We start from the raw sequence: 25,038 nt of genomic DNA on the forward strand, positions 1-25,038 counted from the left end.
CCATGGGGGGGTCTTTCCCTGTGCAAGGTCTGAGCTTTCCTCTGGAAGGCAGCCAGCGTGCTGGAGAGCCCCATGTCACCCCCCCAGCCCTGGGTGACAGATCCCAGGCCCCCAGGCCAGGCTTTCCCGCCCTCCTTCACCCTCTCTTCCTTCCCCCCACCCCCTGCCCCTACCCCCACCCCTGCACAGGAGGCCAGCAGAGCCAGATCTCTGTAAGCACTTTTATTTGGTTATTGCACAGAAAGCAAATAAGAGTGGGCTGAGGTTCCTAGTGCACTGTGTGTCTGTGAGCGTTCCGGCAGTGCCCAGCCTCTCCCACCGAAGGCAGCTGCAGCCTGGGTCACCGCTCGGAGGGACAGTTGTCACCCCCAGGCCAGGGAAGGACCCCAAGGACCCCACCAGCCCCCTCCCAAGCAGCTAGAGCTCTGCATTGCACTCATCCATCGATTGCACATAACATTAAATAAATGCACTTATTGGAGAAGGGCGGTCGGTTCCCCTGGGGTCTCTTCTCCTCGGTTATAATTCAAGTGTTTAAATGTGGCGCTCGGCAAATATCACATTCTGCTAGGGAAGCTATCGGCCAAACCGCCGGGGCAGGGCAGCGGGGGGCTGCGTCTCTCACACGGACATATTGCTAAGGTAAAGCCCGGCCTGGCGGGGCGTCCCCACCCTGGGCCCGGCCGTCAGAGGGGAGCGGAGCAGCTCCCACGCCCAGAGGTGCTCTTTGGCGCCTGGGGCTCCGCTCACTTCTTCCCTGTGGCGGGCGCCGGCTCTGGGGCTTTGCCCTCCTTGCTGGAGGGGGCCTCGGCCTTGGGGGGCTCTTTACTGGCTTTGGGCTCATCTTTGGGTTTCGCTTTAGCTTTGGGCTCCTCCACCTTCTCCTTCTTGGGCTCCTCAGCCTTTGGCTTTGCAGCAGCTTTGCTGGCCTCCTGCTGAGGTTTTGGTGGAGCCTCCTTCTCAGCCTTTCCCTCTGCAGGTTTGGGGACTGGCTTGGTGGTCTCCTTCACCTGTGGGGCCGGAGGCTCTGGCACAGCAGCCGCCTTCTCTTTGGGCTTCTCCTCCACCTTGGCAGGGACATCCTTCTTGGGAGCCTCCTCTTTCCTGCCCTCCTCAGCTCCGGGCTTGGAGGGAGCCTTCGCCTCCTTGGGCTGCTCTTCCTTCACAGGGGCTTTTGGCTCCTTTGGAGGGGAGGGGGTGGGCTCCTTGGCCGGGGCCACTTCCTTCTGTGGAGACTTGGCTGCCTCCTTCACAGGAGATTTGACTTTCTCAGGGGACTTCACAGCTGGGGTTTTGGCCTCCTCCTTTGAGGGGGTTGGTGGCTTCTCTGGGGATTTCACAGCTGGGGTTTTGGCCTCCTCCTTTGAGGGGGTTGGTGGCTTCTCTGGGGATTTCACAGCTGGGGTTTTGGCCTCCTCCTTTGAGGGGGTTGGTGGCTTCTCTGGGGATTTCACGGCTGGGGTTTTGGCCTCCTCCTTTGAGGGGGTTGGTGGCTTCTCTGGGGACTTCACAGCTGGGGTTTTGGCCTCCTCCTTTGAGGGGGTTGGTGGCTTCTCTGGGGACTTCACAGCTGGGGTCTTGGCCTCCTCCTTAGAGGGGGTTGGGGGTTTTTCTGGGGATTTGACAGATGGGGTTTTGGCTTCCTCTTTTGAGGGAGTTGCAGGTTTCTCTGGGGACTTCACAGCCGGGGTCTTGGCCTCTTCTTTCAAGGGGGTTGAGGGTTTCTCTGGGGACTTGACAGCTGGGGTCTTGGCCCCCTCTTTTGAGGGGGGTGCAGGTTTCTCTGGGGACTTCACTGTTGGGGTCTTGGCCTCATCCTTTGAGGGGGTCAGGGGCTTTTCAGGGGATTTAACAGCCGGAGTCTTGGCCTCCTCCTTTGAGGGGGTTGGGGGTTTCTCTGGAGACTTCACGGCTGGGCTCTTGGCCTCCTCTTTTGAGGGGGTTACAGGTTTCTCTGGTGACTTAACTGTTGGGCTTTTGGCTTCATCCTTTGAGGGGGTCGCAGGTTTCTCTGGGGACTTGACAGCTGGGCTCTTGGCCTCCTCTTTTGAGGGGGTTGCAGGTTTCTCTGGAGACTTGACAGCTGGGCTCTTGGCCTCCTCCTTTGAGGGGGTTGGTGGTTTTTCAGGGGACTTGACAGCTGGGCTCTTGGCCTCCTCCTTTGAGGGGGTTGGTGGTTTTTCAGGGGACTTGACAGCTGGGCTCTTGGCCTCCTCCTTTGAGGGGGTTGGTGGTTTTTCAGGGAACTTGACAGCTGGGCTCTTGGCCTCCTCCTTTGAGGGGGTTGCAGGTTTTGCTGGGGACTTGACCTCCTCTTTTGCAGGAGACTTGGCCTCCTCTTCACCCTCTGCTTCAGCCTTCTCCTCTTCTTCCTCCTCTTCAACTTTCTCCTCTTCAGCCTCTTTCTCAGCCGCCTCCTCCTCCTCTGTGACCTCCTCGGTCACCTGGATTTCTTCTGTCTGCTCCTCCACAATCACCGTTTCCTTCTCAGATTTTTCCACCACCTTGATCTTCTCCTCACTCTTCACCTTGATGTCGGTGGTGATGCTGGGAGCCTTAGGGACCACCTCGGGGAAGGAGAGCATCCCATAGCCAGACTCGATCCGATATTCCTCCCCTTCCAAGAGCTTTCTGCCAGAAAGAGAACAGAGTAGGGCAGTCAGTGACTGCTTCTCACCTGCTCCCATGACCAGGAGCTGCCAGCCATACCATGTAGTTCCATCTCCTTCCTTGTCCCACTTTTGATGTGCTGGCTGACCCTCTTGCTCCTACACCCTGTTTCCTCACCCTTCCTTCCACAAACCATGTGCAGGGCTGGGCCACCCAGCTGGATGTTGCCCACCATGGTCTTGGAGGATGGGTGGTCTCTTTCTCACCAAGAAGGGCCCAGGTGGCAGTGAGGGCCCTTGAGAAGTGTCCTCAGAGACACCAGCACTAGGGCCTGGCTGGGACCCTCCCACCTTCCCCTCACCCTCCCCTTACCGATAGGCAGCAATTTCAATGTCCAGGGCCATTTTGACATTGAGCAGATCCTGGTACTCCCGGAGCTGAGCTGCCATCTCCCACTTGGTGTTCCTCAGCTCGCTGTCAAGCTGCTGGATGGTTTCCTGCAGGCAGACAGAGCAACTGGTGACATGGGGGGCTAGTCCTCAGGAGCAGAGGGACACAAAACACCCCTAAACAGTCCTCTGGTCTCCAAGGAAGGACTGCTCACCCAGCACCAGGGTGTCCCCACCACGGGGTCCGCAGCCACCTCACCCTGCAGACATAGAGGGAAGGGGACGTGTCTAGGGGCTGTTTTAGTGTGTCCAGTTCCCTTGGGAGAACGGGCAGCAGCCCTGCACCCCCTCAGGCAAGAGCTGCCAGCATCAGCCCCTCCCAGATCTCCCTCGGGCAGGGACAAGCTGTGGGAACCTTTCTAAGACTTGGGTGAGTCTGGTGGCCACACACCCCAGGCTGAGGCTGATGGGGATGGAGCATCCCCCTGGGGACCATGTTTCAATCCACAGTCCCCACGTGGTGCAGCCCTCTCTGCTGCACTTCCCAGCTCTGGGAAATAAGACATAGCCTGAACCCTGGGCACGCTTCAGGGGTGTTTGTGACCACCATCGTGGGCAGTTTGAAGCCCAACAGAGACATGGAGCAGCTCCATCATGGCTGAGGGACACAACAGCCCAGATGCAACCTCAGGCTCTGAGCACCTGATCTAGACTCTAGACACAACCCGGTGTGTTTGCCCTGGGTCATCATCTCTGCAGCCAAAGCACCAGCACTGCTCCTCCCCCACAGCTGGATGGTCCCTCCCCACCAGACAATGTCTGGGACGCTGCCCACTGCACCTGGTAGGACAGGACATCTGCATGATGGCGCTCCTCCGAGTCCTGTCGCTGCCTCTCCAGTGACTCCTGGGTCCCTTTGAGGGCTTCAAGCTCGGTGGTTTTGGACTGGAGCTGGCGGCGGTACTCGCAGATCTCCTCCTGGGCCAAGCGGATGGCATCCGTGTTCACCTTGGCAACCTCCGAGAGCTTGTCCAGCCTCACTGCAACAGGGGAAAGGAGAAGCTGCAGGGAGGGAGGGAGGCTGCGGTCTCCCCTTCTTGGGGAACCTCAAATCCTTTAATACTGCACAGCCCCTGCCTGCGTGTCCTGCGCAGAGCCAGGCCCGGCGGGGGCTCCCTGGGTGCTCTGGCTTCACCAGCCCCTGCTCGTCGGGGCTCACACTGTGCTGGGGAGGTGAAGGTGCCCGGGCGGGACGGGCTGGGGCGGGGGGGGGGTGTTTTCTCCATCCTGGACTTTACCCAGGGCAAACCCAGGCTGCAAACCGCCCTCCTCCCCTCAGCTCCTGCCACAACCCCAGGAGCGAAAGCGCTGCGGGCTCCCCCTGCACACACCGCCTTGCCAGGCCCGGCTCTGCCGCCCTGGGGCCGGGCAGGGGTTTGCCGCAGCCACCCCGGGGGCCGGGGGGGTGTGACGGACGGACGGACGGACACACAGACACAGACACAGACACAGACACAGACACAGACACAGACACAGACACAGACACAGACACAGACACAGACACAGACACACACACAGACACACACACAGACACACACACAGACACACACACAGACACAGACACAGACACAGACACAGACACAGACACACACACACACACACACAGACACACACACACACACACACACACACACACAGACACACACACACACACACACACACACGCCGCCGCTGTCCGCGGTGCTGATCCGCCGCTGTCCAGGGTGCTGAGCCCTGGGGTGCCGGTCCCCACCCTCCTCCCCCGAGTCCGTAGTGCCCCACCCAACAGCGCGGCAGGGACACTCCCTGCCCGCCCCCCCCGCGTCAGGGATGCGACACCCCCCCCCCCCCACCGTAACCCCCTCCCTGCAGTGCCCCGCCAACGCCCCTGGCCTCGCTCCAGCGGGGAGGGATCGGTAGGACACCCTGCGGCCCTGGGCGGGGTCTGGCACCCCGAAAACTTGCGGGGTGCTGGGGCGATGACCGTGCCACCCTCCTCGAGACGCACTGCGGGGCGGGGGTGGTGGCAAGGGTGGGGTTACCCTAATGCCCTCCCAGAGCGCTGGATATATGGGTGGGGGGGTCCCCCGAACACCCTCCCGGAGCACAGCACATATGGGGGGTCCCTGCACCCCCCGGGGGGGGTTACCCGAACGCCCTCCCGGAGCGCGGCAGCCCACGGGATCCCCGCAGCCCCGGGGAGGTGGGGTGGGTGGGTGGGCGGGGGGTGGCGCTGCCTGCGGAGCCCTCCGCGGGGTGCGGGACGGGGCGGAACTCACCGCGGAACCACTCCTCGGCCTGAAGGGTGCTGCGGGCCGCCGTGCCCTCCAGCTGGGCGCGCAGGTCGCGGAGGGCGGCGGTGACCCCGGGGCGCAGGGCAGAGGGGGGCTCGGCGGGGGGCTCGGGGCGGGCCCCCCGCAGCAGCGCCCCCACCTCGGCGCGGTGCTGCCGCCGCAGCAGCTCCGCCTCCTCCCGCAGCGCTCGGGCTCGCTCCTCCAGCGGCCCCCGCGCCCGCTCCGCCTGCGCGGAGCTCTGGGCCAGCCCGCGGGCCGCCGCCTCCAGCTCGGTTCGCTGCCGGGCCTCCTCCTCCAGCCGCCCCCGGAGCGCGGCCACGTCCTCGGCCAGGCGCGACCGCTCCAGCCGCAGCTGCCCCTTCTCGGCGCCCAGGCGCAGGACCGTGCCCCGCATGTCGCGCAGCTCCCGCGCGTATAGCTCGCCCATGGCCGAGCGCCCCGCCTGCTGCTGCCGCAGCGCCGCCGCCTCCGCCGCCAGCGCCCGGTTCTGCTGCTCCAGCGCCCGCACCCGCTCGATGTAACCGGCGAAACGATCGTTCAGCACCTGCAGCAGCTCCTTCTCGTTCCGCGCCCGCGGTTCCCCGTTCAGCGAGTCCAGGCTCTCGGTGGAGGAAGCGGCCGCGCTGCCGCCCCCCCCGCCCCGAGCCCGCCCCACCACCGGGCCCGACCACGAGTGGAAGCCGCTGGAGGCGGCGGAGCGCGGGGCAGCGCGGCCCGGGTCCTTGCGGAGCCCCCCCGGGGGGCCCAGCAGCGTCTCCAGCATCAGACTCATGACGACCCCCGCCCTCGATGCGGCACCGCCGCCGCCGCCGCCCGCTTTATAGGGCTCGGGGCGGCCGCTCCGCCCCGTCACCGGCAACGGGGATGGGCACCGGCACCGCCCCGCGCCGCCGCCGCAGCCCGCGGGGGGGGACCCCAAGGCCACGCCCTGGGCGGGGAGCGGGGACCCGTCTTGAGGAACGGGGGTCCCCCAGATGGATAACGGGAGCTGCCAGCGTGGAGCGGGAGCCCCGAGAATGGAGAGTGAGAGCCCCGGGAAGGGAGCGGGCCCCCCCCGAGGGGAGCGGGGCCCCCTCGGGCAGAGAGCGGGACCCCGCAAAGGGACCACCCAGGGCAGAGCAGGGCCCCGCCCCGGGGTGAGGCCGAGTGGGGGGCGCACCGGCACGCCCTCTCCCTCGAGTGGGTGCCAGGGCAGGGACCCTGGGGGGCCTCAGCCCCCCGATCCCCCACGTCATGGGGGGACTCCGGGCACTGCTTGGGGGCCAGGGCCAGGGGGTCCCGCTGGCCGGAGGGGGGTCGTCTCCCAGGTCCCTCCGCCCCAAGCGGGCAGGGGGCAGCCCAGCAGGGAGGCGGCGGCAGGGCCGGGTCCGCCATCCCGGCTGGGGGGCGCTGGGGGTCCGGCCCGCCTCGGCCCCCCCAACCCTGCCCCGCGGGGTGACGGGGGGCGGGGCAGGCCAGCGGCAGGTAGGGGCGGTCTGACCAATCAGCGCTTGTGGACAGCCTGGCCAGGCAGCACGTACAGGCCAGCTGGCCAATCAGCGCTCACGGACCTCAGCCAGTCAGCGGGAATCTCCCGCCCAGCCAACCCGTGGGTAAGCTGAACTCAACCAATCAGCAGCCGGGTACATGGAGTGCAGCCAATCAGCGCTCCCGCAGCGCTCCGGCGGTCCCGGTAGCTCGGAGGGGTGACGGGCAGACCCCCGGTGCGCCCCGGGGCATGCTGGGAGGGGAGCGCACCCCCGTACCTCTCCCGCGGTGCCGCCGCTGTCCCCCGCACCCACCGTCCCCCCGCGGGCAGCGGGGTCTCACCACCCCCCTCGTCCCTAAAACAGCCCCGGGAGCGGGTCCAGGAGCGGCCGGGGATTCCCTCTGCGCGGCGGGGGGCGCGGCAGGGAGGAGCGGGCCCGAGCACCCTCGGCGTGACCCTGTCCCCGCGCCCCGTCACGTCCCCTCCGCTCTGCTGGCCCCTGCCCCGTGCTCCCGGTCGCCGGCCCAGCCTCGCCCCTCACCGTGTCCCCGCCCCTTTTCCCACCCACCCGCCGTAGCCCCGCCCCGGAAGTGCTCCCCCGCTCGGTGCTCACTTCCGCTGGGCCGGTGGCAGCGGGCGGCGGCGGCAGCAGGTACGGGCCGGGCCGGGCCGGGCCGGGGTTGGTTCCGGGGAGCGCCGCTGCAGCGTCCTGCCGTGTGGCGGGGGCTGCTGGCGGGCTGCGGCTCCGGGTTGGCTCCTCCTCCACGGGCTTTGCCCCCGGCCGTTCCCCTGGGCCCAGGCCCGTCCTGCCCCAGGCCGCTGTCCCCGTTCCGGTCTGCCCGGGCGCGGCAGCACACAGGAGCCTGGCTCTGGTCTCCTGCCGCGGGCCCAGCCTCGGTGGGTGCTGCGGCTGCGCCTTCCCCCCGTGCCCTCCTGTAGCTCCGTGTCGCGGCCCCTCCGGATCCGCCCGGGGGGGTGCGCGGGCTCAGCCCCGGAGTCTGCTCCTCTCCGCCGGCGGTGTGCGCCCCGGGGGCCGTGTCCTCGCCGGTGGGAGCGTGGGTTTCCCTGCCTGCGGCGGCTTTGGGAGCTGAAAGCCGTGGCTACCGGCGGTGCTCGCTTCTCAGGACGGCGGGGGCACGGCCTCCGTGCAGGCGGCGCCGTGGCTGGAGCACGGCAAGGCACCGTGTGGGTCTGTGGGAAGCAGTCGGTACCGGGCTGTGCTGAGACACGGAACAAGCTGGGAAGGGGGATGGATCGGACAGGGAGACTCCCGGTCTGATATCCTGTGCTGGCTGCCTCCTCTGGGGAGGTTTTAGGGAAGAAAACCCCAAATTTGATAAAAGGGAGCTTGTGAAACAGCTTGTGCCTAAAGGAGGTAGATTATAGGTGCTCTCCTTCTTCTTTCCAGGTGCTTGGTATCGTACGGAGTTTGCCAGAGTTCTCAAACTTGTCAGGGAGGCCATCCCCGAGCAGCAGTGGGGGCTCACGCGGGGTTTTGCCGTCGCTCTGGCTCGGGCCGTGCGATGTTAAATGGGTGCTTGAGAGAAGCAGTTGGTTCCATCTGGTTTGCTGCTCCCAGCCAGGCTGTGGGAGCTGTGAGCTGCTTCCCGCGTGGCTCAGGCTGCTGGACTGAACTGACTTGACGCTTTGGGATCCCGAGGGGCTTTCTGGAGGTGTTGGTCCTTCCTCAGATCCTGGCTGGGATCTCCGTGGCAGGAGGTGTCCGGCCTCGCAGCCCTGCGGAGCCCAGCTTTCCTGGGAGGAGAGCTTCCGCACTGCCACGGGAAGCTGTCGGTGGGGCGGAGGCTGTGTCCCGACACCTCCAGAACAAGGTCCTCAGCGTCTCTAAGGGTGCTGGGCTGGCGTTTTGGGAGGGGCACCGCTGGAATAGGGCTTGTGCTGCTTAAAATTGCCCCGGCTCTCCAGAGCACGATGCTTTGGGCCCTGAGGTGTTGGGATCCCCGCGTCCTGCTTTGCCCGGCAATGTGTAGTGTGGGGGACACCTCGGGATTTTCCTTTGTGTGTTTGGGGGTTTTATTCCCCAGTTATCGGTTGATGGGATGTATGACTTGTGACTCGTTTTTACTGCGTACAGCTGCTCTCGTGGCCCTTCTGCCATCTGGGTTAATTAAGGGCCAGATGTTTGTACTCTGGAGTTTCGGATCACTCAAGCGGCAGCTCAGCAATTGAATTGATGTGCCACGATTTTGGGCACCTTCCTAACGCCGCAGTGAGCTTGGCAAGGCTTTTACCTGTGAGTTATTTAAAAGGGGGCACCTTAACCCATTGGGTGATGGGAGACAGGCCCTCTTGGAAAGCACACGGGTTGGTCAGCAACAGGTTTGTGAGAGGACGTGCTGGCTGCCGGCCGCTGGGTTCACAGAGCATTGTCTGTGCTTGTCGCTGCTGTTAATTGGTGGCTCCTATTCCAGAAGGTGCAGGAGAATTTGTGGCACTCGCTGGCTTTGGGCAGTTCCTTTGAGAGGGATTATATTTACACCTTCGGTGGGAGCTGCAGGGTCTTGCCAGCCCTCGAGGTTCGGTGGCACGGTGCTGGTTCCGTGCTGTGGCAGTGCAGGTAGGTTGTTTCATGGCCGGGCACAGCCTGGCTGGTGGAGGGAACAGTCCTGGTCCCTTCAGGGACATGTGAAGGTTTGAACTGAGCGCAGGATGCAACAGCAGGCTCACAGGCCTGCCTTGCTGCAGGGCTGGGTGTGAGCTAAGACTGGATCAAGTTAAGCCAGTCCTTAGGAAAAATAATCTTCCTAGGGAACATGTATGGGGCTGGTGTGAGCTGGCACAACACCTGTGGGGAGAAGTGTGGGGTTGAGCACAGGGATGGGAGCTGTGCCCATGGCTGCACACCGTCTGCAGGATGAGATACACCATGTAACTTCACTACTGTGAATGAGGAGGAAAAAAATAATTTGATTCAGCACCAGGCTCTTTAGCTGCTGGCTCTTGTGTCCTCAGCTGCTCGTTCTCCTCTTCAATGCTTGGGATCTTATCTTCCCCACAGGTGTCTGTGCCTGGTCTGGGGGGTTTATTTGCCGAGGCTGGGGATGTGCAGCTGCTCAGAGGTGTGGGGAGCTGTCACCACCTCATGCCTGCCCGGCCTTTTGCATTGCCTTGAAGTTGCTTCATAGCAACAGAGAATAGTTGTGTGAAGTCCCCACAGCTTCAGTTACCCATCTCGACGTTTAGGGCTTTTTTAGTCTGCCTTCATTTTCTTTAATTGTGCCAGCTTGCTGGGTTTTACTGATCCACCTCAAGTGTTTTATTTGCAGCTGTGAGAGGGTGCGCTGCTTGCTCGTAGGAGTTTTCTTTCCCTACTAACCTTCAGCTGACCCTCTGTTTTCTAGGTGAGTTGTTTCCTAGAAGCTTGCCCTTTGAGTTCCTGCTCCTATTTGCCTCTCCCTCCACTTTAGGTGCCAGTGTATACCCCCTGATGTGCAGGGGACGTGTGTTTGTGTGGAGCTGGAGCAGATGCAGGGGACATGTGTTTGCTTCCTTTCTCCCTTCCCACCTGCCTTGTCAGACCCTCCTGAAGACACATGTCAGGCTGGGTAGATCAGAACTTACTGTCAGCCAGTAATCTCCTGCTCTGGGCTGTCTCGGAGTCTGTAGAAAGATCAGCAGAGCTACCGTGAGCTGTCTCGCTGTAATACCCAGGGACCTGAAGTGTCCTGGGCACAGTTTAAATGCTCATGTGGTGCTTAGGTGGCTCATTCCTCTGGAAGAGCAGTAACAGCAGCACTTTCCCCACATCCCTTCCCAGACAGCAGATCTCTATTGCTAGAAGCTGAAAGACTCCCGTCAGCAGCATCTCAGCCTTCAAGGGTGGAGAAATTGGCCTAAAACAGGGCAGTAAAAGCAGCTGGGGGTTGCTGACAAGTTTTCTTCTTCCAGTCTCTATAAGAGGAAACAAGTGGCACCAGTGCTTATTCAGCATTGGTGTAGTCCCTGGGAACCCACTGGTGGCACCTGCCTTGGCGAGAAGCACCGTGACACCTTTGTTGCTGTGTCTCAGGTTTAGGAGCATCTTATTCACCCAGGACAGCTGAATTTAGGAGCCCGCTGGCATGGCAGCAGGGAGAAAGGGGACGGCTGAGCTCTGCTGCATTCCCAACCCGAGGGCCTGAGATCGAGGAGGGGGCTTGCACCGTGCTGTGCCCGTACGGGTGCGTCACCCAGCAGCTCTGAAATGCTGGTCCTGGGAGGAGCACGCTGTCCTGCGCTCAGCTGCCGGAGCGCCGCGTTCCCCTTCAGCCTCGGGGTGCTTCATGAGCAGCAGAAAATCAGATGCTCCAAACCATGGTGCTTCTTCCAGCTGGGTCACGGGCTCCTTGGTGCTTCATCGCAGGAGCAAAATAACCTGGTTAAAGCTGCGTCCATCAAGGGAGGTGTCTGTAGCAGCACCTGGCAGGACCCTTCTGCTGCGTGTTGCCTGAATGTGGACAATGTTTTCCAGCCTGAGGCAGGTGGAGGGGGAACGTGGGAGGTAGAGCAGTGTGGCCAGTCATGCTGGGGGTCTTGGGAGAGCAGCATTGCTCTGGGTCTTCTGGAGTTCTTGAATTTAGTCATCCTGGTTGAATAAGATTGGGATAAAAGGCTTTGGAGAGCCCCTTTCCTCCCAGAAGCTGGAATGGGGGCCTGAGCGGTGCTGAGCTCCCCACGTCTCCATCTCCACTGAGCCTGGCCGGCAGAACCTGCAAGGTGGGAGATCCGGGAGGGATTGCTGATGGCACGTGTTCTGGTTTCACCATTAGTAGGGGCTTGGGAGAGGACACCTCCCGCCAGCCGTTGGCTGCGGGGACCACCTGAGAGCAGAGGGCTTTGTAGCAGGGCAAGGCTCGGGTGGTGTGGGAGCCCTCGTGCCCTGGGATGGTGGGTCCAGGGTCCAGGGGGGGGTGCGGGTTTGTGCCACTCCAAAGCCTTGTCCTCAAAACAGACCCAAGGAGCCCAACTAGGTGTGGGTGAGCTCTGGGTGCTCCCCTCCAACACCCAGCCGCTGTTTTGCTACCAGATCCTTACAAACGCTTTCAACTCCTTGAATCCAGTTTGCAAGATGGGTTTAAAATAAGTTTGACAAGAAGATAGGGTCAAATTTGAGCTGCCACAAGGTCAGGGGCTTTTTGTCTTCCTTGTTTTGTTGCTGCAAATCTTGCATCCTGCTTTTTCTGAGTGCTGGTGCTGCTTCCAGCTGTCGCGACCTGCTGCTCCACTCAGCCCCTCGCTGGGAAATCAGCGAGTGCTGGGACATTTTTCCCAGCCTGGAAAGGAGCTTGGTGGGAATTGCTGGAGCTGGGGGAGCAAACGCCTGTGCTCGGCTCCTGGCTCTGCCTGATTGTGGCCATCTCCCTGCCTGCAGATGAGCTCCTACTGCCCGTTTTTGCTCACAGGGTGCAGGGTGTTTAGCAAGGGCAGAGTATTTGCAACTTGCTGTAATGACTCTAAACGATCAGATCTGTCCAGATGAGATGATCAAGGCTGTTGGCTCTGGATCTGACACCCCCACCCCCCCCCCACCCCGCTCCTGTGTGCCAGAAATCTGGCTTATTTACTGTCAGGCTCCAGGCCAGGAGAGGGGACCCTGCCCCATCTGTCCATTTGTCCAGTTCAAGCTGGACAAAACCGTGCGTGGAAAAAGATGGGGCAATGCAAGAGCTGCTCTGCAGTTCCTGAACCGTTTCCTTTGCCCTGCTTAAAACTGGAGCCAGGCAGCAGTGTTGGACCCTGCCCAAGGGCTGAGCTCGGGGGAATTCACCTTCAGCAGGGCTGTGCCAGCGGCGGTTGCGTCCCTGGGCTGGCAGGCAGCCCTGCCTCGTCGCCCTTGGTTAGCCTGGGGGGACGCACACGATGCAGGGCGCTGAGCACCCAGTCTTGGTGGGTGTTTGGACCTTGCTCAGCCTCTCGTCACCCTGCTTGAGGTGCTGGGTTGTTTCAAGTCTGGTCTTGCTGCTGGGGAGGTTGAGGTGTTGGTGTGGGGAGCGAGGGGTGTGCCTTCATTCTTGAGCTCAGGCTGGAGGAGGAGGCAGCAGTTTGTTTTTTGGAGGCTGCTGTCAGCACTGCAGGGCTTAAAGGAGTGGGGGAGATGGGTGGTCGTCTCTGTCTCTGAAATCAGTGGGGTTTGGACGGCTAAAAGACGCTGCGGTACCCGCGGGCTCTGGGAAGCTGCAGGAAAGCAGCCGGCGTGATTCATGTCTCTGAGCCGGCTGCAGAAATTCCCTGGTAGGCTTCAAGTTTGCTTTCCAGGCACTTCTGCAGAGCAGGGCTGACTGCGAGCCAGGCTGGTGAAATCGGAGGGACTGCAGTAAATCCTCCTTCCTCCCTCTCTTGCAGGACGGGATCTGCAGTCAGGCGCAGAGAAGTGCTGCGGCGCTGCCTGGGAGCTCCCGCTGTTCGCTGGAGAGCCATCGACCTAGGGGGGGAAAAAAGGCTCTGAATAAACCCCAGGTAACTGAAGCAGGGAGGAGTGTTGTCTTGCATGAGGCCGCCTGGGAAGTGGTTTGCTCACAGGACAGTCTCGCCTGGGCTGAGCTAGCACGGTGGCAGACTTGCCCCCTCTGTAGCAGCATCGGGACTGCGCTGCCAATACCCCAAGCGAGCCCCGAACTGATGTAAACTCTTTCTGTCTTACTGCCTGCCAAGCTGGCTCTGGCTGTGTGCTCTGCCCAGCGGGCTTGGCCCCCAGATTTTCTTTTTATCCCTGTTGGGGATCCCTATCCAGCTTGGACAGGGAACAGAGGACACAATTCCTCTGGCCGCATCTCGTGTGCTCGCAGGGGATTGCTGCATTTGGCTTTCAAGATGCTCATTTACATTTTAAAACTGTTTGCAAGCTCTCTTTTTTTTTTTTTCCTTCACTTGGCTTTGCTTTCCATGCTCCTGCCCCTCCAAAACAGCAAGGCCACTGCGGGGTTTCAAGGACACTCCTCTGGTTTCTTTGCTGTTGAAGGAAAGATGGGTGAAACAGCCATAAAAGACAAATCCCTGCTGACCTTTAAGAAGTCTGCTGCCTGCACATTGGGCTTCCTCAGCCTGCCAAGCTGTAAATCTGCCCTAAACTGCCTGAATTATATAATATAGCCCCAAGTGCTGGGTGGAAACCCGTTGAATTTAAAGCAACACTGCTGGGGAAGGAATGGTTTCTGGAAGAGGCTGCTTTTGATCTTGCTGGCGTGTTTGGTCAGGCGCTGGCAGATCCGTGCTCCCCTTGGCTACCCTGTCCCCTTGTTCCAGTGTTGGTCTGAGCCTCAGGTTTTGCTCAGTTCCTCTTCCCACCCTAGAGCTGTTCCCTGCGTAGGTGTGAGGGAGGGCTGGGGGTATATTTTCCCTAGAAAAGTGTTTCTCGGGTGAGGAGACACAAACCCAGGGGACATTTGCTGAGCCTGTGCGGTGGGGATGAGGGCTGCCCAGCTCTGCGTGGGATGGGGCGAGCAAAGTGGCTGCTGCTGCTGGTAAGGGAAGCAAGTCAGGGCTGGAGCCTGAGCAGGGGTGAATGCTGGCGTGTTCAGCGACTGCTTTCCTCCTCCTCCTCCTCCACATCCTCGTTAGCAAACCAGCTGATTCCCCACTCACCGGCAGAGCCCGTGGTGCGCCGGCGTGGCTGCGAGGCGCTCACCCTCCCCAGGGGAACGGGCTCCTCTGGCAGCACAGGAGCCAAGGGCTTCTCTGGGCGCTTCATCTCCTTGTGACTCTTCCCATGAGATCCCGAGCTTTTTCCCTCCCCCGGCTTTTCCTTCCTGGAGCTCCCTGTAGTGACCCCAGCAAGGAAATTATCAACTCTTAAGCTCTCTGGTCTGCCTCTCCTCCCAGGGACGTGCTGCTAGCTGGAGACCACCATGACGGACTCAAAGTACTTCACCACCACGAAGAAAGGTAGGAGAGGGAGCGGGAGGGTTGCACAGTTTTTCCCAAAATAATCAGGCTTTTCTCACACCTCCAAGCCAGACAGGGAGGGCTGTCCCTGCAGTGGGAGGCTGACGGAGGTGCTGGCTCTCGTGGGAATGCCCTGAGCCCATGTGGGACGCTGTGGCTGACACCCTGCTCCTCGCCCCGACGCAGCCGGGGTGGCTCCTGGGCTGCTGTGGGGTCAGAGCACCTCGTCAGCTCCTGAACCCAGACAAGGCTGTTGGCAGCAGGGTTATCTGCTTTAGCAGCTCAGGAGTGGTCCCTCCCTGAGCTCCCTTGGGCTGGGACAGAAGCGCTTGGGGGGCAGTTTGACTTAAGCACTTTCCAGGCCAAAGGAATTAATGTGGAGGAAAGCCATGTGGCATCTTCCTCTTCAATCTGCTTGCTCAGGAGTGAATAAAGAGCTCAGGGTGGGAGCCGATGCCCTTAGGCTGGGCCCAGAGCCGACTGGTCGCCCCCAGCAAGGTGCTGGGCTGGGGGATTGCTGCCATGTGCAGAGAGGGATTTGGGAGCCTCCATCCCTTGCGTGGGCTTGAGCATTTCCCAAAACCCATCTGCGTTCGCTGCTGTGGGTGCCTGCAGTGGGATCCCCAGGTCGGGGAGGGCCTCCCAACAGCCCTGTGCGAGGCTGGGGCTCCACTGTGTGCTGTGATAACAGCCCCACAGCCAAAGATACCCACCCAGTAAACCCTGTGTCCTGTGCTTGGGGTGTGGGGTGCTCGTCACTCGGGTGGTGTCTCTGGTCCTTAAAGCCCTCTGGGGCTCTTGTGGGGCTGGAGGAGCTGCAGGGGTGCACTAGCATGCTCATCTCCATTTCCACAGAAAAGAGCTGAGCCCCCAGAGCTGCCCTGGCCCTTAGTGAGACATTTGGGAAGTTAAATCCCCCTTTCCAGCTCCTGGCACCTCGAAGCACCCGGGGTGGCAAAGGAGCCCCATCACACAGCACGTGGGAGCGGTGCTCGCCCTCCCCTGGGAGCACCACCCAGTGAAGGGGTGGGTGCCCCATCCTTTAACCCCTAAGCTCCCCCTTTTCCCCTTCCTCCAGGGGAGATATTTGAGCTGAAAGCTGAACTGAACAGTGACAAGAAAGAGAAGAAGAAGGAGGCTGTCAAGAAGGTGATAGCATCCATGACTGTCGGCAAAGATGTCAGGTGAGTGACGGTGCTGTGCTGGGAGTGCCCAGGCCAAACCATGCCGGGAGGGTGCCCGGATGGCTCGTGGGCTCCCGTTTTCCCCTGTTGCCTCTGAGGGGTTTTTGTCTCGGGGCAGGGGGGAGGACAGAGCGAGCTCCTGGCTGCAGTTATACCTCCTGCTATGGGAGGAAAAAGGTTTGTGTAAGCGTGGCCGTCTGGCAGGTGGGGGCTTGCCTGGCTTTGGTAGTAATCTGACTAAAAGAGGATTGGTCTGGCTGCCAGATAAGTTTGTTGGGATTATTGCCACTTCCTTCAAGTGTTACTGAAAACAAGCAGAAACCTCCTCTGAGCCGTTATGGCAGAGGGTCAGTGCTGATAAGCCTTTTGCAGCCACTCCAGTCCAAAAGGTCGGGCAGCTGTTTTCCCTCTTCTCCTTTATCTGCCTGACCGAGCAGCACGTGGCCCTTGTGTCCCCTCCTCCCCACACAGACCTGTCTCCGCACACCCTTGGCATTGCAAACATCAGCGTTTTGCTTTTCATGGTTGTATTTGAGAGTAGATGGAGAAAAGCTGTGGTCTAGGCTGTGTGTTTGGTAAACTGGCATGTCCCCGGCTCCCAGAGCACTCGCAGCAGCAGGTAAAGCTCTGTCTTGGGGCCACCGTGGAGAAGATGGGCCTGGACATGGCAGGGACATGCCTGAGGCTGGTCAAAGCTACATCGATTGGAAAGGGAATATTGGCTATGGCAGCTTTTTTTTTCTTGGGGGGTGTGTGTGTATTTTAGGCTGTTTATTAAGTTCTCCCCTCCTTGGGAGGTGCCAGGAGAGCCTGGTTTTGCCTGCGGTGAGAGCAGCTGAGGTGGGTTGCCGCTCTGCCAGCAGCAGGAGCTCTGTGAGAGAACTAGCAAAGCACAGTACCCCGGGCTCGGGGCCCTGGGCTTGATCCTGTAAGTGATGGCTGGGTTTGTGGTGGCGGAGAAGCTTCCAGGAGCCAAGGGATAACTCCCACATTAGCCCTTTGATCTTGATTGCCTCTCCTAAGGTGGTTTAATAGTCTAATTGGTCTGGTTTTATTATCTGTGGTTAAACAGCATCTCTGGCATCCCGCAGCTCTAGGGCGTTTGGGAAGGGGAAGCCCCCAGCTCCATGCAGGCAGCTTGGCACTCTGCTCCGTCCTAGCAGAGCATCGTTGTGCTGCAGGGCTCACCCGGGGGAGCGGGGCTGTTCTGTACACCCAGTCCTGGGTGTTTACGTCTCTAACGTGATGTTTGTCGTGTAGGACGTGGGGTGAGCACTCAGTGGTTTGCAGCAGGACAGGTTTAACGTCCGCAAAAGCAGAGGATGGCTTTGGTAGGGCTGTGTGGGAGGGATTGTGTAGAGGCGATGGGGGAAACGGCTCGTCTCCCACGTCCTCTCACAGGTGCCGGAGGCTTTCGCACTGTCCCGTGACGGCTGGGTGATGTTGCACCTTCTGCCGGGCCAGTGGACACGCACTGGAGCTGGGATACAGCAGAGCCATGTGGGAGAGCTCAATTTCAGCCCATGAGGGGCTGTTTTGGGCTGCTCTTAATACAGATCCATAAAGAAAACCCGCCGGGGATCGGTGATTTAGCCACATCTGCTGCAGGGTGGGCTCAGGTCCTGGGAGAGTTGTGGCTTTGGGAGTGGGTTGAGCTATGGGAAGGGGATGGCCACGCGCCTGGGGAAGCGTGGAGTCCCGGAGGCATCTCCTTCCCCAGACTCAGCAGCATGGCCGTATCCTGCCTTCACAGAGGTGCTTTGTGTTGCAGCGCTCTCTTCCCGGACGTGGTGAACTGCATGCAGACAGACAACCTGGAGCTGAAGAAGCTGGTCTACCTCTACCTGATGAACTACGCCAAGAGCCAGCCGGACATGGCCATCATGGCCGTCAACACCTTCGTGAAGGTGAGAGGAGAGGCTTGCGTGCCGGAGAGCCGCACGCTGCAGCGGGTCAGTTCAGCCCTCCACGTGCATCCCCGCTGTCCTGCAAGGCCACCACGCTAAGCTGCTGTGTACCCCGCTCCAAAGAAGGGAATGTGGGCAGGTTTCCAAAACCTCTGTCTTCAGGAGCAGGGGCTCCCCTAGATCTACATAACTAAGCAAATTTGTCCAGTAATGCAGAAGAAAAAAAATTTTTTGGCAGCTGTACTGTGCCACTTGCTCTGTCAGTGGAGCTTTGGTTGTGGGCAGCTCCTGTGATCAAACTGCTGTCATGTGAGCTTACGTGCTGAAGTCTCTGCAGCTGAGAAGGCCCTCGTGATCTTCCAGTTAGAGTTGGGAACTGAAGAGCATGTTTCTTAAGAGCCAACATATTGCCACATCACTTTGTGAAGAGGCTTGGTGGGCCTTAGAGGGAGTTTTGGCTTTTTAGGAAGAAAAAAAAACCCACGCAATAAACCTGATAGATGCGTTTCCCAGGTCAGGGGGCCGTTCTGCAGGGTGGCAGCTGACTTCAGGTACGTGCTGTAAGTGATGAAGACATCAGATTCCTGGAGGTGTGTTTGGAGTGAGAACTGAGGGTGTTAAAACTCTGTGGGTGTCAGATTGCAGAACAAGAGATCAAACCTCTCTCGTGGGTGTCTTGTTCTTGAGAACTGAGTGTTAAAACCTCTAGACTTCAGGTACCCAAACAAGAACAAGGGTCCTGAAGCCACAGCTGATGCCTGTGATTCGAGGAGCAGTGGCCCAGGCTATCTAACCTCCCCCTGTCATCCTCGCAGGACTGTGAGGACCCAAACCCTCTGATCCGGGCTCTGGCTGTGCGGACCATGGGCTGCATCCGCGTGGACAAGATAACGGAGTATCTCTGCGAGCCCCTGCGGAAGTGCCTGAAGGACGAGGACCCTTACGTGCGCAAGACAGCAGCCGTCTGCGTGGCAAAGCTCCACGACATCAATGCCCAGCTGGTGGAGGACCAGGGCTTCCTGGACACCCTTAAAGACCTCATCTCAGACTCCAACCCCATGGTGATTATTTTTTGCCTTCTCGATCCTCTCTTCATCCGAATGGCAGTAAATGCTCTCCATCTTCACACACTGACTCCATTCCTCCTGTGTTCCCATTCACTCTCTTTTTGGTGCTTAACAGGCCATTTCTGGGGACAGCTTGTTTCTGAGGGCTGCAGGCTGTGTTCCTTGCCCTGTAACTCTGTTTCCTGGATGGAAGGTTTCTCCGATTCCTTGCCAGTGCATTATTAGTCTGTTCCCAGTGGGGAGGAGGCTGCCCCAACCAGCTCAGAGCAGGGGATGGTGGCAGAGGGGAGCTGATGCTTAGCTCTGATACCACATAGCCAGTGGCTTTTGCCACCAGTGAGGCTTTCCTAGCAGCTGGGCTTTGGCCAGCACTAGTCTCCCTGCCTTTCCCCAGGCATGAGAAACTTTAAAGCCTGCTTTTCCCAGCGTTTCTCTTCCACCAGCCTTTGCTGCTCTTCAGCAGTGAGCCCAGGAGCTGCTGCAGAAAGCGCTGGGGCTCCGCAGAGCTGCCCGGGGAAGGGGAGAGAGAGCAGGTTCCTCTGCACCGGGCATGGGGCCAAGGCTGACTCCCGCTGAACATGTGCAAACCGTTGGAGATGTGGTGTGGGTGGTGGGACTGTGCTGGTGGTGATTGCTCATCTCCTGAGGATCAGCTGGTGGAGAGGAGAAGCTGGTGCCCAGATGTCACTGGGATGCCGATACTGAGGGTGCAGCTTGCACCAGTTTTCCCCCAGGCTGTTGAACCACATTTGGTGTCACCAAACACGTGTCCTGTCCCCTCTGGCAGGTAGTGGCCAATGCGGTAGCGGCTCTCTCAGAAATAGCAGAGTCTCACCCAAGCAGTAACCTCCTGGACCTCAACCCCCAGTCCATCAACAAGCTGCTCACGGCCCTGAACGAGTGCACTGAGTGGGGACAGATCTTCATCCTGGACTGCCTGGCAAACTACATGCCCAAGGATGACCGGGAAGCCCAGAGGTGAGGGAGACTCTGGGGACTGCTGGGACAGCACTGCCTTTGAGGCACCACAGACTGGCCAGAGAGGGGCTGGAACAGGGAGGGGGACAGGCAGGTATGGACTGAAGGGCCTGAGGCTGCCCCTTCTCCTCTAAGAGGCATCTTCATCCTCCTGACCCTCGGAATCCTGCTGCAGGAGGTGGGACAGTGGGCATCTGCTGGTCACCGTGCTTTGGGCACAGCCATCTGGAGACCGCCGTGGTCCTGTGGTGAGCCCTGTCCCTGTGCTGGCACAGGGATTGTGCTTCTCAAGCTGCTTCAAAATGTGGCCTTACCGTGCAGCAAGGGATGACAGGCACTAGGGAGCTCTGAAAGGGGGTCACTGCAATAGGGTTTGGCAGAGGTTGGGAAATAACCTTCATCAGGGCCTTTAAGAGCCAGTTCAGCATCGTGGGAAGGTCTCGAATGCTACTCAGCTGTCCTGCTGCAAACTCTGCCAGCGCCTTGTTCTTCTTCATCAGTACTGGCAGCAATATTTAAGCAGGGAGACAGGATGTTATTGCTTTCTTTCCCTTCTCCTTCCCTTTCACCCCCCAACACCTCCAGCATTTGCGAGCGGGTGACGCCCCGGCTGTCCCACGCCAACTCGGCGGTGGTGCTCTCGGCGGTGAAGGTGCTGATGAAGTTCATGGAGATGCTGTCGAAGGACCTGGATTATTATGGCACGCTGCTAAAGAAGCTGGCCCCGCCGCTGGTCACTCTGCTCTCTGCAGAGCCCGAGCTGCAGTATGTGGCTCTCCGCAACATCAACCTCATTGTGCAGAAAAGGTGGGTGCCCTGGCGTGGCAGGGGGGACAGCCTGGCTCGGGCTTTCCTTCTTCTCTACGGGTGCCGCTTCCCAGTGCGTCAAACCCTCTGACTGCAGCAGTGTCAGGGCTTTGCTGACACAACTCCTCGTATGGGTTTTTTCTTCTGTTATTTAAAATTCAAGGGCTGAGCACAGAGGGTCAGGTGAGGCAATGAGCAGGGAGCTAAGCTGGGATCTCCAGGAGGATTTTATTTTAATTTATTATTTATTTGGGGGAACAAATGATGGAAATGCTAAAAGCTGAGACTTTGGTCATTAAATGTCTAGTGAGGAATTTTTCTGATACCAGCTTGTTTTATGCAGTTTTCCTCTTTGAATAAGTGCTGAGAGTCCTTTTGTCCCTTTGCTGATCTAAAATTGCTGGTGGGCAGGAGGTGTCCGAGGCCCCACACGTGTGCCCCGAGCAGAACTGGCCAGCTGGAGAGCCATGCTCCACAGTGACAGCCCCGATCAGATGATTTGTCGTCCTACCAGTTATCGCCATGGTTGTCTATTAAAAATAGCAGCAATTTCTGGGAGAAGTGGAAAGCAATTAGTGTCCCTGGGAGCAGGAACGTGGAAGGCAGGTTGGCTCCTTGGAGCTGGACCTGGCCTATCTCTTTCCCAGCTTAGAGAGAGGATGATCTGGTGAGAAAGGTCCAGCCTAGCCCTGGGGTCTGGGTTTTCATCCCTACTCCCTGCAAGACATCCCTTCCAACCTTGGCAAGATGAACATCCCCTGTTGCCTTGCATCTGGTCTTCGTTTGCGGCAAGGTTGTGCTCTGTCCCCTGTGTGCCAGCAAAGGGGAGCTCAGGGACAGAGTCCTGGGGGATAATCACAGTATCTTGGACCCCCAAACCTTGTGCTTGTGGCCAAGGAGCCTCGTCCTCCTGGCTCAGAGCTGCTCACTCTCCAGATCCAGGTTTCCTCAGCTTATGTCTCTGGTGTCCTCAGGCCCTCACTGGCCTTGGCCAGGGAGTGATGATTCATGCTTGGAGCTGGCTAATGGAGTAATGAATTAGCACTGACTCTGGGAATTAGCTGGCTGCAGGGTCAGGCAAATGAATCCCCATCCATTTCCTGACCGGCACGCAGCTTTCTGGGGAGCACAACTCCCTTTCTGCACCGCTTTGTTTCCTGGTCAGGGTCAGAGCCTGGAGGTGGGAGCAGAGCTCAGATCTTGCTTCTGCCACTAGAGAAATCATCTGATAGTAGTATTGGGTGTCCAGAAAGCTCTGGAGAAAACCATGGTTTCTCTTTGTGGTCAAAGCGAAGCAGCGTGTGTCTGCCTTCATCACTGCCTCATTGTCCTCCAGGCCTGAGATCCTGAAGCACGAGATGAAGGTGTTCTTTGTGAAATACAACGACCCCATCTACGTCAAACTGGAGAAGCTGGACATCATGATCCGCCTGGCTTCCCAGGCCAACATTGCTCAGGTCAGGGTCTGCCAGACTCTGTTGGGTGGGCACCGAGGGGGGCATTCAGGGGGCTCCAGCCCTGCCGGGAGGGGATTTGCCCGAGAAATCCCAGACCTGGCTTTGCAGGATGCGGACAGGAGCAGCTATACCACCCGGTCTGCTGCTGCTGGGTCACTGCCCTGCTTTTCTGGTGGCTTCTCTTGGAGCTGGGCTCTCACTGTCTTGTCCCCTTCGGCAGGTGCTGGCAGAGCTGAAGGAGTACGCCACGGAGGTGGACGTGGATTTCGTAAGGAAGGCGGTTCGAGCCATCGGCCGCTGTGCCATCAAGGTGGAGGTGAGGGCTGCATTGCTTCGGTCCCACTGGCAGCTGTGGTTAGGCAAGGCGTCGCTCTCCAGCACGTGTTGGATGAGCTGGAGATCATCTCACCCCAGGAGTTAACACCGTCCCGACGAGCTAGAGCCTTCCTGGGCCTGGGGATGAGCCACAGTTGTTCCGTGGGGAAAGTTCTGGGGGTAAGGAGGGTATTTCATCCCCTTAACCCTTTGCACTGGAGCTGTTGTCAGAGCCCTGCCCCGTGCTCCGTTGCAGACCCAGCTGCCTGCAGCTGTGCCTGATGTCTTAATGCGGTGGATGAGCCAAGTGGCTTGTTCAGGGACTGCATTGGGGGCTGGGAGGGAGCTAATCCCTTACCGAGGGCCTCAGGAGTAATTTGAAGAAGGGGATTATTCAAAACCTTGCTGTGGCCCGGGTGCAGGCAGGCTCACAGGCAAGGTGGTGTAGCTTTGAGGCAGCTGATGCTGCACTGGGTTTACTGCAGAGCGTCCTCAATCATGAGACAAACGGCTCGGCACCGGCGAGCTGGGCACTGGTGAGAGGCAGGAGATGTGCTGGAGCTGGCTCAGGGTTTGCCTCCCACTGGCAGCTGAGCTGGCCTGGCTCTGCCATTAGATCGATCCCTCCCCTCTGCAGTCCAGCCGGCCTCTCCCAGGGGATTTATTGCCATGGCATTAGCTCTGGTTTTCCCTCTCTAATGCTGAGCCCTGTGGCTCTGCAGATCCAAACTAAGGCAAGGTACAAGATGCTGCTGCCCCGGCAGGCTGAGGTCTGTGCTTGCTGCTGCGCTCCTGCACCCAGTGGCCTGAAATGCATCCCATGGGAGCAGGGAGAGGAGGCTCTGTGAGCGTGCAAGGGGGATGAGGAGGAACCAGACCTGGATGGGAAGGGGAGACCACACTTGTGTGTCCACCATTCTGGTCCAGGTTGGGTTTGAGGGAGGTATGGAGGGGATAAGGCAGCAAAGAGGGGGTGTTGGCAGAGCAGCAGAGGCTTTGGGATGGGAACATAAGAGCATTAGCTGGGACTGTTCAGTTTTAGGAAGAGAAGGCTGAGGGGAGACCTCATCACTCTCTACAGCTCCCTGAAAGGACGTTGTGGAGAGGTTGGTGCTGGTCTCTTCTCCCAGGGAATTAGTGACAGAACAAGAGTGAACGGCTTTAAACTGCAACAGGGGAGGTTCAGACTGGACATGAGGAAAAAACTTTTCATAGAAAGAGTGGTCAGAGAGTGGAATAGGCTGCCCAGGGAGGGGGTGGAGTCCCCATCCCTGGGTGTGTTTAAGGGTCGTTTGGATGAGCTGTTGGGGGATGTGGGGTAGGGGAGAACTTTGTAGAGTCGGGCTGAGGGTTGGACTCGATGATCCCAAGGGTCTTTTCCAACCTGAATGATTCTGTGTGATTCTGTGATCGCTGCTTGACTGACCAAGTCCCTCCGACAGCAATCAGCCGAGCGCTGTGTCAGCACCCTGCTCGACCTCATCCAGACCAAAGTCAACTACGTGGTGCAGGAGGCCATCGTCGTCATCAAGGACATCTTCCGCAAGTACCCCAACAAGTGTGTGGCAGCTGCTCGTGAGCCTTGGGGCCTTGGGTGGATGTGCCTGGTCCTAGATGACACCCTCTGTGCTGGGGGGGGGCCCTGCAAAGACCCAGGCATGGGTGAGGGACGGGCTGCTGCTCCCTCCTGGTGGGCTGGTCAGTGCTGAAGCCACCTGGAGCCTCCCTGTGCTGAAGTTGGCTTTGGGTTTTTTGCCAGTCAGGGTAGTGATCACTGATTAGTGCTGCCCCAAGAGGGTAGCTGGGGGCAGGAAAGCTGGTCCCAGCCCTGGTAACATCCCCAGCCCCACAGTGGCTGTCCCAGGTCCAGACACCCAAAAGAACAGGAGCTGCCAGAGACTCTGATGTCCTTTGCGGCAGCATAAACCATCTCTGGCTCTTAACTCGGCGCTCCTGATGGTGGAGAGGGAAGTGTTCCAGCTGAGCCGGGATGAATAGGCAACTGCGTGATCAGGAAGTCGTGTACTAATAGTGGTAATAAATGCTAATGAACTGAATTAGTAACAAACAGGAACTCTGCACAAATAGCCAGCGACTCAGGGCTGCTGCAGACAGGAGGGAGACCAGATGAGTGGGGCTGAAAAGTTAATTCAGCAGCAGGGCTGGTGGACATGGGAGTGTGCTCTGGGACTGAGGAGGGATCAGTGTGGGCAGTGTCATGCTGTGCCACAGCCCTAGGAGAGGGGACAGGCCCAGGCAGGTGGCAGGGGCTCTTGCTGATGCCCTCAGCAATGTCCTGGTTCTGCTGAGGGCGGTGGGATGTGGTTTGGAGTTAGACCAGAGCTAGGACTTGGGTTTCTTGCTTTCAATGAACCTGTGTCCTCGGGAAGGTACGAGAGCGTGATCGCCACCCTTTGCGAGAACCTCGACTCCCTGGACGAGCCCGAGGCCCGGGCTGCCATGATCTGGATCGTGGGAGAGTACGCCGAGCGGATCGACAACGCTGACGAGCTGCTGGAGAGCTTCCTGGAGGGCTTCCATGATGAGAGCACCCAGGTGCGGTGGGACGGGGGCAGCCCGCCATGCGATGGGGGTGTCTGACAGCCAGCAGGACCAGCTGGTTGAGGGGTGACACTGTGACA

General features: G+C 59.4%; 2 protein-coding genes across 6 annotated transcripts in view; one reads left to right on the plus strand and one right to left on the minus strand.

Moving 5' to 3' along the window:
• Positions 1-207: 207 nt before the first annotated feature.
• On the minus strand, positions 208-6,106 carry NEFH (neurofilament heavy chain). Its single transcript, XM_074887481.1, has 4 exons — positions 5,318-6,106; positions 3,840-4,039; positions 2,983-3,107; positions 208-2,631 (listed from the first exon to the last, which is right to left on the minus strand). Exons 1-4 carry the CDS (start codon positions 6,102-6,104, stop codon positions 747-749), a joined length of 2,997 nt encoding a protein of 998 aa, XP_074743582.1. The 5' UTR covers positions 6,105-6,106; the 3' UTR covers positions 208-746.
• Positions 6,107-6,335: 229 nt separating this feature from the next.
• The window catches only part of AP1B1 (adaptor related protein complex 1 subunit beta 1), a 28,419-nt gene continuing 9,716 nt past the window's right edge, over positions 6,336-25,038 (plus strand). For 3 of the 5 annotated variants that reach the window (XM_074887482.1, XM_074887486.1, XM_074887487.1), the window contains exons 1-12: positions 7,379-7,452; positions 13,143-13,256; positions 14,619-14,681; positions 15,760-15,865; positions 17,637-17,772; positions 18,588-18,833; positions 19,627-19,817; positions 20,403-20,624; positions 21,961-22,081; positions 22,302-22,397; positions 23,839-23,954; positions 24,787-24,952. In XM_074887482.1, coding sequence (XP_074743583.1) covers positions 14,645-14,681; positions 15,760-15,865; positions 17,637-17,772; positions 18,588-18,833; positions 19,627-19,817; positions 20,403-20,624; positions 21,961-22,081; positions 22,302-22,397; positions 23,839-23,954; positions 24,787-24,952 — 1,437 coding nt within the window. In that variant the 5' untranslated portion in view covers positions 7,379-7,452; positions 13,143-13,256; positions 14,619-14,644. Of the gene's footprint in view, positions 6,356-7,378; positions 7,453-7,674; positions 7,698-13,142; positions 13,257-14,618; positions 14,682-15,759; positions 15,866-17,636; positions 17,773-18,587; positions 18,834-19,626; positions 19,818-20,402; positions 20,625-21,960; positions 22,082-22,301; positions 22,398-23,838; positions 23,955-24,786; positions 24,953-25,038 lie in introns of those variants that run through there. The other 2 variants (XM_074887485.1, XM_074887483.1) reach the window with 2 other exon arrangements.

Source organism: Strix uralensis, chromosome 17 (assembly GCF_047716275.1).
Source record: "Strix uralensis isolate ZFMK-TIS-50842 chromosome 17, bStrUra1, whole genome shotgun sequence".
In the NCBI taxonomy this organism is placed as follows: Eukaryota; Metazoa; Chordata; class Aves; order Strigiformes; family Strigidae; genus Strix; species Strix uralensis.

Excerpts from the sequence above, each read along its gene's own strand:
- NEFH (XM_074887481.1), bottom strand. The coding sequence starts at position 6,104 with ATGAGTCTGATGCTGGAGACGCTGCTGGGCCCCCCGGGGGGGCTCCGC. Across the intron at positions 3,108-3,839 it reads CAGATGTCCTGTCCTACCAG|GAAACCATCCAGCAGCTTGA; the intron begins GTGCAGTGGGCA and ends GTCTGCCTGCAG. Across the intron at positions 2,632-2,982 it reads ATTGAAATTGCTGCCTATCG|AAAGCTCTTGGAAGGGGAGG; the intron begins GTAAGGGGAGGG and ends TCTTTCTGGCAG.